At 36.3% G+C, this 18,353-nt stretch overlaps 1 protein-coding gene across 1 annotated transcript; it reads right to left on the minus strand.

Annotated features, from left to right (window-relative positions):
* Positions 1-1,953: 1,953 nt before the first annotated feature.
* On the minus strand, positions 1,954-7,018 carry LOC135623426 (rhamnogalacturonan I rhamnosyltransferase 1-like). Its single transcript, XM_065126382.1, has 8 exons — positions 6,069-7,018; positions 5,277-5,344; positions 5,051-5,139; positions 4,750-4,915; positions 4,364-4,653; positions 4,052-4,256; positions 3,803-3,960; positions 1,954-3,624 (listed from the first exon to the last, which is right to left on the minus strand). Exons 1-8 carry the CDS (start codon positions 6,259-6,261, stop codon positions 3,381-3,383), a joined length of 1,413 nt encoding a protein of 470 aa, XP_064982454.1. The 5' UTR covers positions 6,262-7,018; the 3' UTR covers positions 1,954-3,380.
* Positions 7,019-18,353: the final 11,335 nt, after the last annotated feature.

Consider the following 18,353-nt stretch of genomic DNA (forward strand, 5'->3'; position numbering starts at 1 on the left):
CATTGCTTCTCCTCCTGTGATCTGATGGGCGAGGGGATTTAGACCGGACCCAGCGAACCGGTCCGGGTCGAGCTCGTCTGGGTCGATCTGGACCCTAAATGGGCTTATCAGGCTGCTAATCTTCTTCGTCAGTAGGGCATTACAATAGATTGGCTCTACAACCCATAATAAGAAGATGGCCTTGGAAGGAAGGCCCAATGGGCCTCCCAAGATAGGTCAGGTGATGTTATAAATAATTGAGCACAATCAGGTGGGATTGAGTTTGAGATCAAAGCTACAGGAAACAGGATTAGGTGAGTGATCCAAGAAATCAAACTGGTGTTTCCCAAGCACTGCACTATATCATATCTGACCCTTATCAACCCAACTTTCTTCATGTGGAGCTGTTGGACCTCACCCAAGTTAGTCTGCACGTCCTCGTTAAGACAGCTTAGAATTAAAATTTGGCATGGTGCTTGTGAGATACAGTTTAATGATAACGTTATATTATGTCATAGATTGCTAAATTATTTTGAGTCTAATCAATCGATTTAAAATACTTAGTTGAAAATAATAATAATAATAATAATAATAATAATAAAAATAATAATAATAAAAATAATAATAATAATAATAATAATAATAATAATAATAATAATAATAATAATAATAATAATAATAATAATAATAAATTCATAAATAATATAAATTAAACTTTTTTTTATTATCAATTTCAATCTAGTATTGAGGCATAATAAAAAACTTAAATAGGAAAAGACTATCATAGTTTTGGAGCCTACTCGACTAAACCTCATGTGCACTATATTATAGTTTGATTTTGACCTATGTTAGATATTGACAATGACATTAAACTCTTAAGTTATACTCCGATTTAATCTTTATATCAAGAAAATAATAAAAATTAAGATTAGTTTATATGAGTGTGATGAATACTTTTAACTTCAGTTTAAGCTGGTGGCTCAGCCTCAACTTCAACAGGTGGTTCAACCTCAACTTCAACATGTCAGTTATCTGATCGTGACCCTTACTCTCATGGAGCTAAAAAAGATGGAAGAACATGTAAATGCAAGGAATCCATACTGCATATAGAACTGCTTTGAGATATCGAGATTGCCAATTAACAGATTGCATCACTGAAGCATGTTGGTTTCTGAATCCTGATCCAACGATTGACAGCATGGGAAAAAGATGAACCGAAGGAAACATGACATGAAAGTAAAGGCAAACATTTTGGTATTTTGATTGACAATAAATCATTCATTGCTGGAACATCATGGAGTCACCGACTACAGAGCTAAAATGTACTGCTGATGCATGTTGCACTGACAGAAGCATCTTTGTCTCTTTTGTTTAAAGAGAGCCTGTAATGGGTACATAGAAGAAACAAATTATCACATGTATTGAGATAAATTTCAGGCCTCTGTTGGCACAAGAAAAGCAAGAGATGGACTTCTGATGTAAGCTTTAGCTTCCATGAAATAAATATCATTTCTTCTGGGCAAGCTTTGAAGAGTTTGCTAGTTCAAATGCAAGTATAAGCTGGAAGAATATTTTAATCTACTTAGAGTTAAAAACCTCAGTCAATGATTTTTCACATGCCTGCAATCGAGAGCACCTGTTTTCATCATACTATCATGTGCTCATTCTCCAAAAAGATACGAAACACATGCCCGCAATCGAGAGCACCTGTTTTCATCGTACTATCGTGTGCTCATTCTCCAAAAAGATAAGAAACCTCTTTGGAGAGCAGGTGACTCAGTGTTCTTTGATAGTAGATAAGATTTTTTCAATTATACGAGGAAATCTCTCTACTCTGTTGAGGGAAATCCTCTATTCTGTTGAGGGAAAACCATCCTCCTAAACTGTATAAATAGGAGAGGGATTTAAGCTTCTTCAATAAAATTTTTTTAATAATTTTTTTTATCTTCAACAATGATTTTTCACATGCCTGATTGTTTCAAGAACACGGTGGCATTTAATAATCGAGAGCACCTGTTTTCATCATACTATCTTCACATTGGCGGTCGTACCAAGGTTCTGATTCCCCAGAAGATAAGAAACCTCTTCGGAGAGCAGGTGACTCAGTATTCTTATGTTTCAAGCTAAAATTGTATGCTAGAACTTCTGTTTAGAGTAGCCTAAACTCCAACTTCTTCTAAAACCACATAATTGACTGTTTAGATCACCAACCAGAAGACTCTTCTTCCAACATTGTTCTGTTCTTGAAGTCCATTTCTTCTCCCAATTCACCACCCTTTTGCTCCAACATTGACCACTGACTTAAGTGTCTGCAGAAACAAAGTTTAGACCCCATCATAAGAAGGCACTGCCACATATTTAAGTACTGGTGGACCTACAAAACTAATATTAGACAAAGATAGACTACAGTGCAGTTTCATTCAACCTTAGGAGAATTGATTCAGTCTATGTCCACCCACCATCCAAGTCAAGCATTAATTTACTTCAGAATTGGATAATGCTCAATTGAAAACGAAGCATGAGATATTGACCATGTAATATCTAGAACAACTTAGAATGGTTTAGGCTGAACATACACACAGTTTAAGTTTGATATAGTACTTAGTATTTAGCATGTGGAAGCTCAGGGTGGCTTAAGCAGTAGCTACTCTACCATGTACCTCGTGTAAACAATGTTGGCTATAGCTAAATGTAACAATGAGTAGGAAAAGGAATTTTTATCAGATAAGACTTCATGCATCTCACATGTTTATTCCATGAGTTAAATCAGCAATCATGTGTGCACCATATAAATGGGGTTTCATTGTAACCAAACATTGTAATGTTCACACATAAAATGATTCCAAGTTCTTGTAATGACCATATGCTAAGGCCTTTAATTTGCCTGGTTTCCTAATTATAGGTAGAAACAAGCATTTCTGAATGTATAGACGCATCTGAATGAGCACACACCAACATGAGGAAATGAGAGATCTTAGGGGGTAGAACATGATGGAAAAACTTGAAAATGAGTGATTTTTCATGACAAAATTTGCAGAGGCAGAGATAGAACTTCCACAACCTAAATCCATAGAAACACTAAAACCTCTCAATTTCAATCTCCTGTTTTGTACATACTGATTCATGTTGCGTGAAACAGGCTTCCCCTTTCTCCCGTTCACCCTTCTATACAAGCATTTATTTGGAGAATATTAAAAAAAAAATCTACTGTATAAATTTGTACTCACCAGCTGCATCAGAAAAGACACGCAACTTGCTAACCTCTTTGGTTTGTATCCTCCTGGGAAGGAAACCATCCAGCATTATCATCAGTTGATCCAGTAGTTACCTTCTTAAAGGTTTCAAATCAATGCCATTCTTGGAAAGAACAGCTATACAGGAATGGTGTCATCTCAATGAATTCATGAAGTCGATGGTTTATCAGGCTGTGGGAGACACTCTTGGGGGTTTGCATAGAAATAGTCTTCTTCCTTGGGCCTGTCAGGAATCACCACTCTCCTGGTGGGGCTTCCCATTCGATCAGCATGTGTTGCCTTAACTGATAAAGAGAATTCATCCCAACTTAAAGTACCATTGTTGTACTCATCTATCAGATCAACCAGGAGCCTTCTGTCCAATAAGATTGTCTTCCTGAAGCCCAAGTACCTGAAAGTGTGCATAATATGGACCGGTCTTAATTGCCAAGAGTCTGGAACACAAGGAATTTGTACATATTATCAATTTGTACGAGTCATGTGGACCTGATAGAAGTTAGTCTGCCCACCAACAATATCAAACTTAAATTGATACTTTGATGATTTCATAAAAGGATTGTGTATTGTACCTGCGATGACCTTCAATGACTTTAGCCATGTTACCATCATATGTAGGAATGAAGATATCACTCTCTAACGAAACCAAGTAATCCAATGCTGCCATTTGTGATGAGTGATTCTGGAAGTATCTAAGATCAGAAGGTCCCAGTAAAGTTTCCTTTTTTACCTAATTCATACAGACAACCAGTAATGAATTACATTAAAACAATATTACAATCATAAATAATTAAAGATGAATAACTGCAGCCAATACTGACCACTTTTGGATAAGCAGCAAAAAGAGCAGCCATTCTCCTGTCTCCACCATATATCTCTCCAGCTGCGATATATATTTGAACATTGCGATCAATATCCAGTGCCCTCAATACCAAAGTGGTTTCTTCTGGTGTTAAAGGACAGAGACCATCTTTTCTTTTTTTGTTAGAGTTGATGACTTTTTCTTTCCACCAGGGATAAGCATATCTGTATTAAAAAAAGAAAGAGCCACGCAAAGGGGATGAGATTATCCTTACTAATCCAATGTTGAAATCCTGACAAAAGGTAATTGCAAAGGGATGTTCATCTTTTACCTCATTCTTGTCAATTCATCTGCTTCTTCATCAGTGCAATCGTGAGTACATCCAGAGAAGGCCAACATGTCCATTTCATATCGTAAATGGAGAACAAGAAAAAGGCCATTCTGTTGCAGAATTTTAATTATTCTTCTGCCCAATTCTTCGATTTGAGGAGTGAATCTAAGAAAACTATAATTTACTCTGCAGCGTAACTTTTGTATCTCTAATGGCAGACCATTGTTAGCTAGCCGAGCATCTGTTTTATTCAAATGAACGACCTTGTGCTTCCGTATCAAAGGAAGAATCTGGTTGCCAGAAAAACAGATTATCAGCTTTACTAGTGACTCAAGATCATACGTCGATACATTTGTTTTTGCTTATTCCCATAGATGCATACCAACCTGATTTTGGTAATAAGCGATATCAGACCAACTTACAGGTGGCATCGAATAAAACATTCCCAGCTCAAACCTTGTTTTTAACCTAGGTGGCAATTCTTTCAATATCCGGACCTCATCTCTCAAAGAAGTGATAAAATGATCGAGGTCGAATATGTCCTGGAATTCACTGTCATTAAAGAAAATTCTGTTATTCTAGCAAAAAGAAGTAATAATTAGTTTTTTTTCCTAAAAATGAAAGAAACTCATCAACATGTTAAAACCAAGATACTGAAGAAATCTAAACTGAAAATAAAAAACATACCTAGGGTCATTCCAAAAAGAGGTCTTGTCCAACTCTGGTACTATGAGTGTCACATTCAAATATCTCGCAATAGCAACTATGTCACAGATCTGAAAGGAGAAAGCTGTAGGATGAGAATCTATATGCAGCCAGTTTCACTTTAACAATCACTTGGGCGATATTGCAAATAAAATAACAAGCACCTAAATTCCTGAAATTGAATATTGATGGTTTCATAAAGCCTTACCGCTGATCGCATTTGATTAAGCCCACCATTGCATGAAACCATCAGGTACCCATTATTTTTGTAGATTCCTAATGACAGAAACATTCAAGATTCAGATGAGAAACTGCAGATATTGACAAACAAAAACCACATTTCTTTCTGCACTACAAGTTGAAGAAGCACTAGATTTAGCAGAGATAAGAAAGATCACACTATAGAAAGATAAAAACTTCAGATGAAACCCAATTATAATAGAAAATTGGAAGAATTTTGAAATAGGTGTTGTGGATTCAGCACCCAAGGACTTAGATGTAGTATGAGATAAGGTAAAATGCCGGGAACTGAACAGAGAACAGGAAGCATGGACAACCGCAATGATGATGGGACACCTTTTTGCTCAATTAAATTGTTGATCGTCTAACAGAGTAAAATTGCCAACCAACTTGAGTACAAGGTATATATTGATTTCCCTTAGGTGGCATAGAAACTTGATTAACAATTAGTATAGTGGAGGCAATCATCAAAGAAAAAATGAAACCAAGTATTCCATATAATTACAAGGAGAAATTTTAGAAAGAATCTCAGAATTTCATATAAGTTAAAGATACCCACAAATTGGCATAAAACAGGCAAAAGAAGTCGTAGCCACTGTATGGTATGGTTATAATTTCAAACTGCTTGGTCAAAGATGTTAAAAGACGAAGTTATAAACAAAGTCAAGGAAAAAAATAAAAAATTACGATGCAATGAACACAGTTTTAATTGCATAACAAGCAACATATGAAAAGTTCATGATGAGCAGAAAGAACACACTTTTGGGTGGCAGAACGATTTTCTCGACGGCTGTAGAGGCTTGTTTCACCAGAAGCGGCGGCTCCGAGGGGGTGAAGCAAGAGGGCCATCCTTTCAAGACCCTCGGCCTCCATATCTCCCCTAATGCCATCAGGTGGAGAACGCACGTCCACAATAACACCACCGCTGTCACCCGGATCACCCAAAGCTTCATCTTCGGCCTCGACACTATCGTGCTCTGCAGCTTGTCCGTGCTCGACTCGCTTACCCCGGGGTTCAGATCAATCTATCTCTCCCCCGAGGAGTCAGATCCTGTTGTCCTTTCTAACCGGCACATCCCTTGGAGCCAATGAGCTCTCTCTCTCTCTTATTAATGGAAAGAGAATACTTAGGTTCGATCCCTTCGCATCTGCTCCACAAACCTTCAAGATCTTTTAAACTGATTCTTCCACTCAATGCAGCTGCACACAGCGAATCAGAATCCTTAAACGCCTCAAATTCTATCAGAATTGAAGACGTCTCCATCGACTACCCTATTTTTTATGCACATAAAAAAAAACACACACACACACACATACACACACAAAAATCAGCTCAAACACCGATTCCGAGCTTAAATAACAGTAAAAGACGTGCTAAAATACCGACCAATGTATCACTTCAAGCCAACTTTCCCACAGTTTTCCTCCCCGATTAGGAGATCAAACAAAGGCGTCACCTGATTTCTTTCCAGAAGCAAGCCACAAAGGCGTCGCCCAAGAGTCCCGTTCTTTCTACAGTTTCCAGATCCGAAGGCCAAGTGTGGCGATTTAGAGGATGTATTTGAATGGAGAGATCAGCGCTGGGCGGTGATTTCACGGGAGCGAGAGAAGGAATCGAGGGAGGGATCGGCGGCCTCTTGGATCATCCCCGTTTTATACACGGGATGGAGAGAGAGAGAGAGAGAGAGAGAGAGAGAGAGAGAGAGTGGCGGGAGCACTCGAGTTGAGGGGACGTCGGTGGGGTTTGATGTACGTATAAATGCCTCGAGCGCCTAGTCCTCCACCTCAACTGCGGTTAAATCCTAACCCTCGACCGTCGAACGCGGCGCACCAATTACGGCCGCCAGCTCACCTGCTTTGCGGGCCCCAAGTACATCTTAATCGAACAAACGGAGGCGTGGCGAAAGCAAGGGTCGTGAGCACGAACCGCATCACATTTAGCATGGATGGCCACGATCCAACGCCTTGGGCGAGCCGAATCAAGGAACGGTCTAGATGGTGGGACGATGAAATGGACGGCTGACATCTCGCGGTGGGGATTTATGTTCTCCGTGGCGTCGTTAATTCTCCCGTCGGCGTTAGATGATGACGGCTCCGTGTCAGAACGGGCGAGCGGATCACAGACTGTCACGTCACACTTTAATTTTCGCATTTTAATCTCCCTCTCTCTCTTTTTTTTTTTTTGTGTGGTAACGACGTTTCCTTACAAAAACGTTCCTTCGAGGGTGACAAATGAAGAGCCGACGTTTCGAAGAAAGCAAATGTGTTTATTATTGATGCGAATGTATCTTATCTTAATAGTAGACTATGAAGGAGCGAACAGATCCAATTGCTCCTCCACAATCGCAGGAGGGGTGAGAGGTGTGTTTTCCAATTACATTCGGAGAAGTAGAAAGATAGATTTTATAATAAAATACTAATTATCAAATATATTAAGATAACAAAAAAATTATTAATAACTATTTTAAATGTATGATGAGTGGAGGAGGATTCAGTGGCATAACCATGGAGTGGCTCCAATGTGTCACAGGAAAAGCTGTTGTGAAGCGGTCAGAAGCAATGAGACCTACGATTGACTACATACATCCCATTTTAAGATGATAATGATACACTATGATAGTGTACAATCTCGGATGGTTACGTCGTATTTTTGTTATATCTAATTTATTTAAGGTTAGATGATATGACTCGGCGATAGTCTTCTCATCAGCTCTAACTTTATGAATCATATAATGTCACAATCCCTTTTTGATTTCAACGCTATGACATAGCTTAATCTGAGAATTCAAGATATGCTCAATATAATGTTGACTTTGAAACTATTATTAATTTCTAGTTTAATGAGACAGTTGATTTATTAATTTGATGAATCTAAACTGATAGCATTAAAAATACTTAAATCTTAATTCATAATAAATAAATCCCTATTTAACTTTTATAAATTAACTCAAGTCACCTCTCACCTTTTTGAATGAATGTGAGACTAAATTAATGGCGTTAAATAATATAAATTAATATATAATGTCTAATCAATTGATTAAAATTTTAAAATACGAAAGCATTGACAAATATAATTAAAAGAATACCGGAGAGGAAGAAATCCTGCGTTAAAAACTTATATAGATCACACTTATGGAAACGTCCGTCTTTAGATGTTGATAGCATTGATGACAACATCTTGCCTTTGTTGGAGGGCCGTGGTGCTCCATTGATGTGTTGCTTTACAACGCTAGCCACCTTGCTTTAGAGCGCCCTGCCATCTTAGTCAGATGATTCAGAGGCTGATACAGCGAGAACTCTTTTTTTTTTGCCTTTTGATTGAGACGATGATACAATTATTAAGAGTGATCAGTTCACCAACACATATCAAGCTGCAGTGCTACCCGTAACGAAATGTGTTATCTCAACCAACAAAATGAGTAGCCAATGCTTTCTCTTTAACACAGGATGCACACACAATTTTGATGGAGGAACTCTTTGGATCTTTCATTTGCGTCATGCACCGTTAGTTTGCAAGTCTCACGTAGTCCCACGTTAGGAAAATCAAGTTTGGTATCTCCTGTTTAAACTATAAATAAAGGTCTGGACTTTGAAGTCAGATGCACCATAAGAAAAATCTAAGTGTTTATTTTGGGTTTAAATTTACACTCAGTTAAATAGTTTAAGCTTATAGTTTAAGTTTCTTTTTTGTTTAATAGATTCGGATGTTTTATGGCCTAGGAATATCTTACTAAGGCATTTGTAATAGTCCCTCTTTTATAATAGTGATTTACTCCTTTTTCATCCGTAGATGTAGGTTAATTGGTAAATTTCCTAGGGCTAGCTCTAACAAACTGGTAACAGAGCCTGATTTCGGGATCTTTTGGTAACGATGACAATAATAAAGATCGTTGTCGAGAAATTCGACAGAAATATCAACTTCGGCATATGACAACTCAAGATGGAGGCTATTCTGGTTCAAGATAGAGTTGATTTGACACTATAGGGAGCTGAGAACATTCCAGATGGTACATCAAAGGAAGATTTTACGGGTATGGATAAGAAGGCCCGATCAAGCATTATTCTAAATCTCTCTGATAAGGTTTTACAGGAGATAGCTATGGAGACTACGACTAAGAGCATGTGGGATAAACTTAAAGCCTTGTATATGAAGAGGATAGTGGAGAATCGTCTCTACTTGAAGCAGAGTTTGTATATGCTTCGGATGATTGAAGTACATCTATGCTCTCACATCTTGATATATTTGATTCCTTAGTTATGAATTTGAAGAATATAGATACGAAAATTGATGACGAGGATAAGACCCTATTACTTTTGTGTTCTCTTCCTTAATCTTTTAAGCATTTCCATGATACTATGATTTATGGAAAAGAAACAATTTCATATCAGGAAATTAAATCTGCACTAAATCTAAGGAGCAGATAGATAGGGATATCACTCGGGAAAGTAGATCGAATCAGGTTGAGGGTCTGGTTGTCAGGGGTAGAATGGATAAAAGAGAATTTAATAGTAGTAGATCTAAATCTAGATCTAAATCAAGACATAGAAATTTGGAATGCATATATTGTCATAAAATGGGGCACATTAAGGCTGATTGCTTTAAATTAAAAAATAAATTAAAGTAAAAGGAAAATATTATTGAGAAAACTACTAAAGCTAGTGTAGCAGCTGATGAGAATGATGGAAATATTTTCTTTACTACTGATGACAGGACGAGGTCTAAAAATGAATGAATTTTAGATTCAGATTATTCTTATTACATGTGTCCCAATAGAGATTTGTTTTCCACATATGAATCTTGTAATGGTGAAATTGTTTTGATGGGCAATAATGTCGCGTGTGATGTTGCTGGTAGAGGAACAATCTGAATTAAAATGCATAATGGTATTGTGAGGACGCTCACTAATGTTAGACATATTCCTGATTTAAAAAAGAATCTCATCTATTTAAGCATCCTAGAGGCCCTTGGGTGTAAATACACAGCTGAAGATGGAGTTATGAAAGTTTCTAGAAGTGCTCTTATTGTTTTCCGGACTTTCTCGATTCTTTAAAGCTTTCATGAAATTATTTCATAAATAAGGCTTTCATGAAATTTAATCCACTAATTATCAAAATTTTAATTAGAAATGAATTTGATTTATGAAGGTTTATTCTTGAAAATTTTCTTTTATCCTTCGTATTATGCTTCTTTTACATGAATTCTTCCTTACTCTTCTCGTGAAAGAAGAATTTTATGAATTTTTATGTACGAGATGATGACATGCAAGAATGAGGATTTGATTTCACATAAATATTTTGATCCTTTTTCATGAATATTTCTTTTTGTCAAAATTGAAGCATGATTTAATGAAACTTATTTACTATTTTTGACTTAGTTCAAATCATTTCACAAATTTGGTTCTTAATGGATTTCCTCCTTACCTTCCTTCCTCTTCTTCATACAAAGTTTTTGATAACAAAGAGGGAAAAGTTGATAAAATCTATCACTTTAATGTTGATAAATTTTGATTGTTGAGAATTTGTGAACGATACCATGCAACGATGCAATATCGATTGGATAGATTAGTTTGATACTTGAATTTTTTTTACCACAGTTGAATTGTTAAATTGTTCTCCTTTTTGTTGATGACAAAGGGGGAGAAATAATATCAAAATGTGGTAAATTGATGACAACTTGGCATTGTAGATGTAAATAATGTATCTCATCGTAAATTCTTAACATAAACACTTGTATGCTTTGTGGTATGCTTAAAATATAATTGGAATTGTCATATGCATTTTAACATATCGTAAATGCTTAAAACATATCAAATTGTACTTCATATGCATTGTAGATAAATGTCTTTCTCTATGATAAGATATCTTGAGCTTAGCTTTCTATTTTACAATTGATATCTTGCCATGGAACGATGGATTGCTATCTTTATCATCTTTCTATGTTTCACATTTGAAAGTAGTATCATACTTGAAAATGATGACTATCTATCATTAAACTTGAAAATAGATGTCATGTCTTGACATCATTTTTATTGATAAATACGTGGCATCGTACTTTGAGAATGTTAAATTATGATAGGAATCATGATGTGCATGTTGATAAGTTTAAATGAACTTAACTTATCGATTTGATGCTTGAATTCAAATTCCTTGAATTCAAGAATGTCTTTTCTCAAAGTATGGCATATAGATAGGGGGAGTTAAGGATAACTCTGTCATCAATTGATTATCATCATAAAAAAGGAAGAGATTGTTGAATCTCAGATTTTGATGATGAAATCAATTATAAATTATTAGATCTAATCTATATGTTGAGAAAAGTGTGTAGGATTAATTACAATAGCAGTAAGACACAAAGCAGGTGTTTTGCCAGAGTCAAGATCAAGATCTCGTTGGGAGTTCAAGAGTTCATCGGAAGTTCTGCTAGAACCAATCGAGAAGTTTAGGAGCTTGCCAAAGAAGCTCATTAGAACTCGCCAATAATATCGTCATAAAGTTCAGGAGCTTGCCGGGAGTTCGTCGGGATATAACACTTTTTGGCTCTAATTTTGAAGCCAATGGAGCTTATAAATAACCCCACCATTTTCTGCATGAAAGGGCATAAAAGTATTAGCATAATCTTGAGTCTTTGAAGTGTTAAAGTGTTATAAAAGTGCTAGAGTACTCATCCCTTTCTAAGTGTTGAGATCATTCAAGAGAGGTGCGAGACCTGTAAGGGTTATCTCCTAAACCTGTGAAGAGAAAAAAGCGCTGTAAAAGGTGGTTGGTCTTCACCTATTAAAGGAAGGCCATTAATGGACGCTAGTGACCTCGACGGAGGAGGAATCTGAGGTCACAATGATCGAACCAATCTAAATCCTGGTTTACATTTTGTCTTGAGCAATTTACCTTTCTTACAAGCTACTTTACTTTCTTACATCTTTCTCTATGCACTTATATGCTTTTAAGTTAAAATCTTTACGAAACGATTTTCGTCGGAATCAATTTTAATTGAAACGAAGACTTTTGAAAGGGGTAATTTTTTCGCTGCACTAATTCACCCCACCTCTTAGTGCCGCTCTTGATTCTAATAGGTCACACACATATGGTAGGCGTTGCAACGAGTAGAGGTTCAAATATAAAATATCCGCTAGAGCTCATATTCTATTGGATATCCAATAAGCTCCTGAATTATTAGATTCTATGGATGAGATCCAATAAAAGCCCATGAGAGATTATTGGATATAGATCCGCTAATCTAAGAGGCTTGAGTAATTGGATGCAGATCCAATACCTAATAGGGGAGGATCCATTAGGGTTTGACAGGGAACCTCTATAAATAGGAGGGATTCAGTGGTTCATATGCTAGAGCCTTTGCTTACCTCTTCTATTCTCCTCTCCCTCTCCACCTGAGAGCAGATCTGGAGTTTTGAGGAGCATCGTCGCAGCCCTACTATGTGAATCACTACTAGAGAGGAGGACGCTTGACGTCCTTCACCCTCTCCTAGAGATCTGCAAGGAAACAAGGATATATAATCTCCTTAGGTAACATAATATATTCTATACACAGTTTGTTTCATGGATTTTTGCTCACTAATCTTCACACGATGACGAACATCTCTTTGGAAATAGGGGATTTTATTTGTTCTTCTTCCGCTGCGCATGTGATGTTGCCCCCAAGATTTCCCAACAATATGTGTATGACCCTCTAGACCCAATATCGAGCTGGTCGTGAGTCATACCTTTCAGAACTTCTTCTAGCTCAGTGAATTATTATCTCTATAATAATTCACTTGACTTATAGACTGTAGATGTACTATGCCACTATGCCGTAATCCCCAAGCAATACAGGGGAATCCAATCCATTAAACATGTCTGTCCATAGTTATTATGTACCAATAGTCCCTCATTCATCTGATATCCTAGAAACCGTATACCGGGTATGGTGTTGTCAGACCCATATGGTTTTTACTCAAGTCTCGCTCTAATCGGATTCTCTTGGAGAATACTTTCTCTCTCAATCCGAATAACCTTGGCTAGGGATTTGTCTAAGCAATAATACATGAGACATTCCTCTCATGACACCAAGAGTGGATGATCCTCTATCGACACTCAATAGTCCTCGTAAGGTTTACTACCACTCCAGATAACGGATTGTGCTAGATCTAGGACATCCAAATCTATAAGTCTGGTATCAAAGAGCGGATCACTCATATAGGACATCCTTAGTGTCTCAAGTCTAAGGACAAGATACACTATTGGAACTACAAAATCGTTGTCTAACAATAAGGCATCATCAACCATTCAACATTCCGTAAGTGAATCAATCAGTAAACTCATTCCCTAATGAGCACATATATTGTATCCCTAGTGTCCTCACATGAGCAATTATGAGACCAACTATATCTATCATATAGATGGGTATACAACATACCAGTCTGTTCGGTTATCTCGATGTCCCTCTCGAGTAACCTATGACCTGGATTATTTAGGATCTATGTTTAAAGGTGAATCGGTCTCATTATCATGATTTATCATGATCCAATTCCCATTGCACAGATCCAAGGATTAGATTATTTAGCAATATAAAGTGATAAATGCCAAAATATAATAAGCAAAAAGACTGCGTGTCAAGTCACATGTGTCATCACTCACATGATTGGCTTGCAGGGCACCTATGACTAACAATCTCTCATTTAACCTAAAGTCAATCACCTATTTGTTTGATCCCTATTAGACCCCTATGACACTTAAAGACAATCTGAGACAACGACTTTGTTAGTAGATTTGCAATGTTATCTTCAAATGGAACTCTTTCCATTGCTACATTTCCTCGAGTCACGATCTCTACAATAAGCTGGAACCTCCTCATAACACTTATGATAAGACCCAGGTTCCCTCATTTGAGCAATCGACGTGTAGTTGTCGCAATATAAGGAAATTGTCTCCTCGCTATCCATTCTCAGATCTATGATGAACTTCTTCATCCAGACTCCCTCTTTTGATACTTTTACTATAGCAATGTACTTCGCCTCTATGGTCGAGTTAGTAGTAGTATCTTGCTTAGAACTCTTCTATCATACTGCTCCTCCATTCAGGGTGTACACATACCCTGAATTTGACTTGCTATCATCGATATCGAACTGAAAACTCGAGTTTGTGTAGCCTTCAACCTTGAGGCTACTACCTCCATATACTAGTAAAAGATCCTTAGTCCTTCTCAAGTACTTAAGGATACACTTTACTGCTTTTTAGTGCTCCAAGCCTGGAGCCACCTAATACCTACTCGTGACACTCAAAGTATACGTTATATCAGGCCTAGTACATAGTATGGTATACATGATAGACCCTATTGCTGAGGCATAGGGCTCAGCAATAGGGTATCATATCCATCTTCATCCTTTCTTCAGGAGTCTATGGGGATATACTCTTAGAAAGCGAAATCCCATGTCTCATTGGCATGAGACATCCCTTGAAAATTTTCATACTAAACCTTTTGACAATAGTGTCTATTTACCTAGACTAGGATAAGCCAAGAATCCTCTTGGATCTATCGCTATATATCTGAATTCTTAAGATATAAGATGCTTCTCCTAAGTCATTCATGGAGAAGTGTCTAGATAACCAAGCTTTTATTGTGGATTGCATTCCTACATCATTCCCAATGATCAGGATATCATCTACAAATAACACCAAGAAGGTGATAACACTCCTACTTATATTCCTATACACACAAGGCTCATCTTCGTTATTAACGAAATCATAAGATCTGATTGCTTCATCAAATCTTATGTTCCAACTTCGGGAAGCTTGCTTTAGTCCATAAATGGATCTAAGCAACCTGTACACCTAATCTGGGCAGTCCTTGGACACGAATCCCTCGGGCTGTATCATATACACCTCCTCCTCGAGGTTGTCATTAAGGAATATAGTTTTCACGTCCATTTGTCAAATCTCATAATCATAGTGTGCTACAATAGCCATTAGAATTTGGATGGATTTTAGCATGGCTACGGGTGAGAAGGTTTCGCCATAGTCAACACCTTGCCTTTAACGATACCCCTTAACCACTAGTCTTGCTTTGTAGGTCTCTACCTTTCCATCTACTCTGATCTTTTTCTTAAAGATCCACTTACAACCGATGGGTACAATACCCTTGGGCGCATCAACTAGGATCCAAACTTTGTTGGAGTACATGGAATCCATCTCAGAATTTATCACTTCTTGCCACTTTCCGGAGTCTATACTCATAATAGCCTCCTCGTAGGTTTGAGGATTAATATCCTCAACATCATATTCTCCAATATGTCCTATATATCTCTCAGAAGGATGGGATACTCTGTCGGACCTACATAAAATTGGAACTTATGTATTAGGTACTTGAACAGACTCGGGCTATAGAGTGGTGCTTGAGCTAAATTCTCCAACCTCACTCAATTCTATTATGCTCTCACTGTCTTCGCCAAGAATGTGTTCAATCTCAAGGAACACTGCTCTCTTGACTACAAAGACCTTTTGGTCCTCGAGATAATAAAAATAATACCCATAAGTTTTCTTGGGATATCCCATGAACTTGATTCCACAAGTGGACGTTAGTGACCTCATCGGAGGAGGAAGCCAAAAGTGGATGTAGGTCAAGATTGACCGAACCACTCTAAATCTTAGTTTGTATTTACTTTTTGTTCTCTATCTTAACTACAAACTATCTCCATAGCTTTACTTTAACTACACTTCGCCTAATCTAAGTTAAAGCAACTTCCGAATCGGCTTTCATATCGAAATCGCTTTTATCGTACGAACATCGTATTTCGGTTTGCAATTACATTATGTTCTCTATCTTAACTACAAACTACCTCTATATCTTTACTTTAATTACATCTCGCTTGATCACAAGTTAAAGTGATTTCCGAATCAGCTTTCTTACTGAAATCATTTTTATCGTACAAATATCATTTTAAATCGTCGAAAGTTTTCCGCTGCACTAATTCAACCTCCCCTCTTAGTGCTCTTGATCCTAACAATTGGTATCAGAGCCCAGTATTTCTCATTTCGGATATACATTGAGAGAAATGACTCTTCATGCCTTTCAAGAGGGCTTATCGGTTGTTCATCCACCGTTGTTTAATGGATTGGACTACACTTATTGGAAAACTCGAATGAGAGTTTTCTTGATTTCTATAAATTTGGATTTGTAGAATATTGTTGAAAATGGTTTTTAACTTCCCTCTAAACTGATGAACGAATGGTTAGATTTGGAGAAGTATTTCTCTTTAAACGCAAAGGCTATGAATGCCTTATTTTGTGCTTTGGACAAAAATGAGTTCAATCGGATTTCTACGTGTGAAATGACTTTTGATATTTGGCGAACACTTAAATCAAGCACAAGGGAACTAGTAGAGTTAAAGACTCAAAAGTTAATATTTTATTGTATGATTTTGAGCTTTTTTGAATACAACCAAGCGAGATTATAGGCGACATGTACACCCGTTTCACGGATGTCGTCAATAATCTAAGAGTTCTTAGTAAATATTTTTTAAATTTTAATCTCGTAAGTAAGATCTTAAGATCTCTTTCAAAAAGGTGAGATCCTAAAATAATCGCAATACAAGAGATAAAAAATTTAAATGATTTTCTAATAGAAAAATTAATGGATCATTAATGACCTATGAAATGATACTTTTGGAATATTTTGAACCCGATGAGCACTTGAATGACCTTCCAAAGAATATGAAGGATTTGGAACTCCGGACAAATGAATATCACTTGAGCAATGACTCAAGTGATGAGGACAATGATGAACTTGAACTTCGAACACTAAATGTTAATAAGTTTATTGAATAAAAATCTAAAATAAATAATGAACTTGAATGGAGGAAGAGACTAAAGAAGAGGAAGGCAATCAAAGATGAATCAAGAACTTCCAAAGGTGAAACGACGAATTGGGCTTTGATAGGCTTCGACTACAAGGTAAGTAACTCAACTCTCTTGAATTATTTTGAAATTACTTGAAGTTTTTTTATGAGTGCTTAATTTAGATAGTAGGAATAAGAATTAAAAAATTATTTTTCAAAAATTATATCATGTTTTTTTTTTAGTATTATTGAAAAATTAAAAATTTGATCATGAAAAGTATATTGCTAAGGTTTCATGCATGTTATGTTTTGAAATGTTGAATGATGTATGCAACATTAGGGATGATAATTATATGATATGTGATAATACTTCGGATTAATCCATGCATGTGTATCTTGATGATTTTATGTCATGCATGAGTTTTTGAAGTAAATGTTGATTTGAAACTCTCATTTTATATTAACATGTTTTTGGTCTAATCATTTTTATGACGAATTAAGATGACATTCTCATGACATATTAAGAAGACATAGTACATGTACATCTAAATATGAATTTCTTGATAGTCTTTTGATGATAGATATAATATCATAATGTGTTTGGTCTTGACGGCTTCATAATGAAACTTATGTTTCGATTTTAAATGATGATACATGTTTTCACAAAAGACTTGAGTACCCCTACATGAAATCAATTGTATGAAATGGAAATAAAATTTCTATCCTATTGAGATTAATGAATTTATTTTACTGAATCTCATGAAAATAAACATAATGAATATTTTGAAAATAAATGAGTGTATCATGCATTTGGTCTTAATGATTTCTCTTTAACATACTTTTTGAAATCATACTTGATGATGAATATCAAGATATTAAAAGGATATTATCATGGAATCATGCTTGATGATTTGTTTTTTACCTTTTCGTCTTAAATGTTGACACTTGTTTTATTAAAGGTAAAGGCATGCTTATAAGAAACAAATCACATGAATAGAAATTTATAAAAACGAAATACGATCCTCTATCTTATCGTCTTTTCAATAAATCTATGATTATCATATATGAATTTATTAAATATGACTTTGAGGATGATTTCGGATTTCACAAATGCTTAATTCATACTTATGACATGAGACACATTTTAAATATGAATCATGTTCAATGCTTCAATCATGTTACATCTCCCTTAATTCATTTTGTTCTCCTAGATTTAT

The sequence above is a fragment of the Musa acuminata genome, chromosome BXJ2-9 (genome assembly GCF_036884655.1).
Source record: "Musa acuminata AAA Group cultivar baxijiao chromosome BXJ2-9, Cavendish_Baxijiao_AAA, whole genome shotgun sequence".
NCBI lineage: Eukaryota > Viridiplantae > Streptophyta > Magnoliopsida > Zingiberales > Musaceae > Musa > Musa acuminata.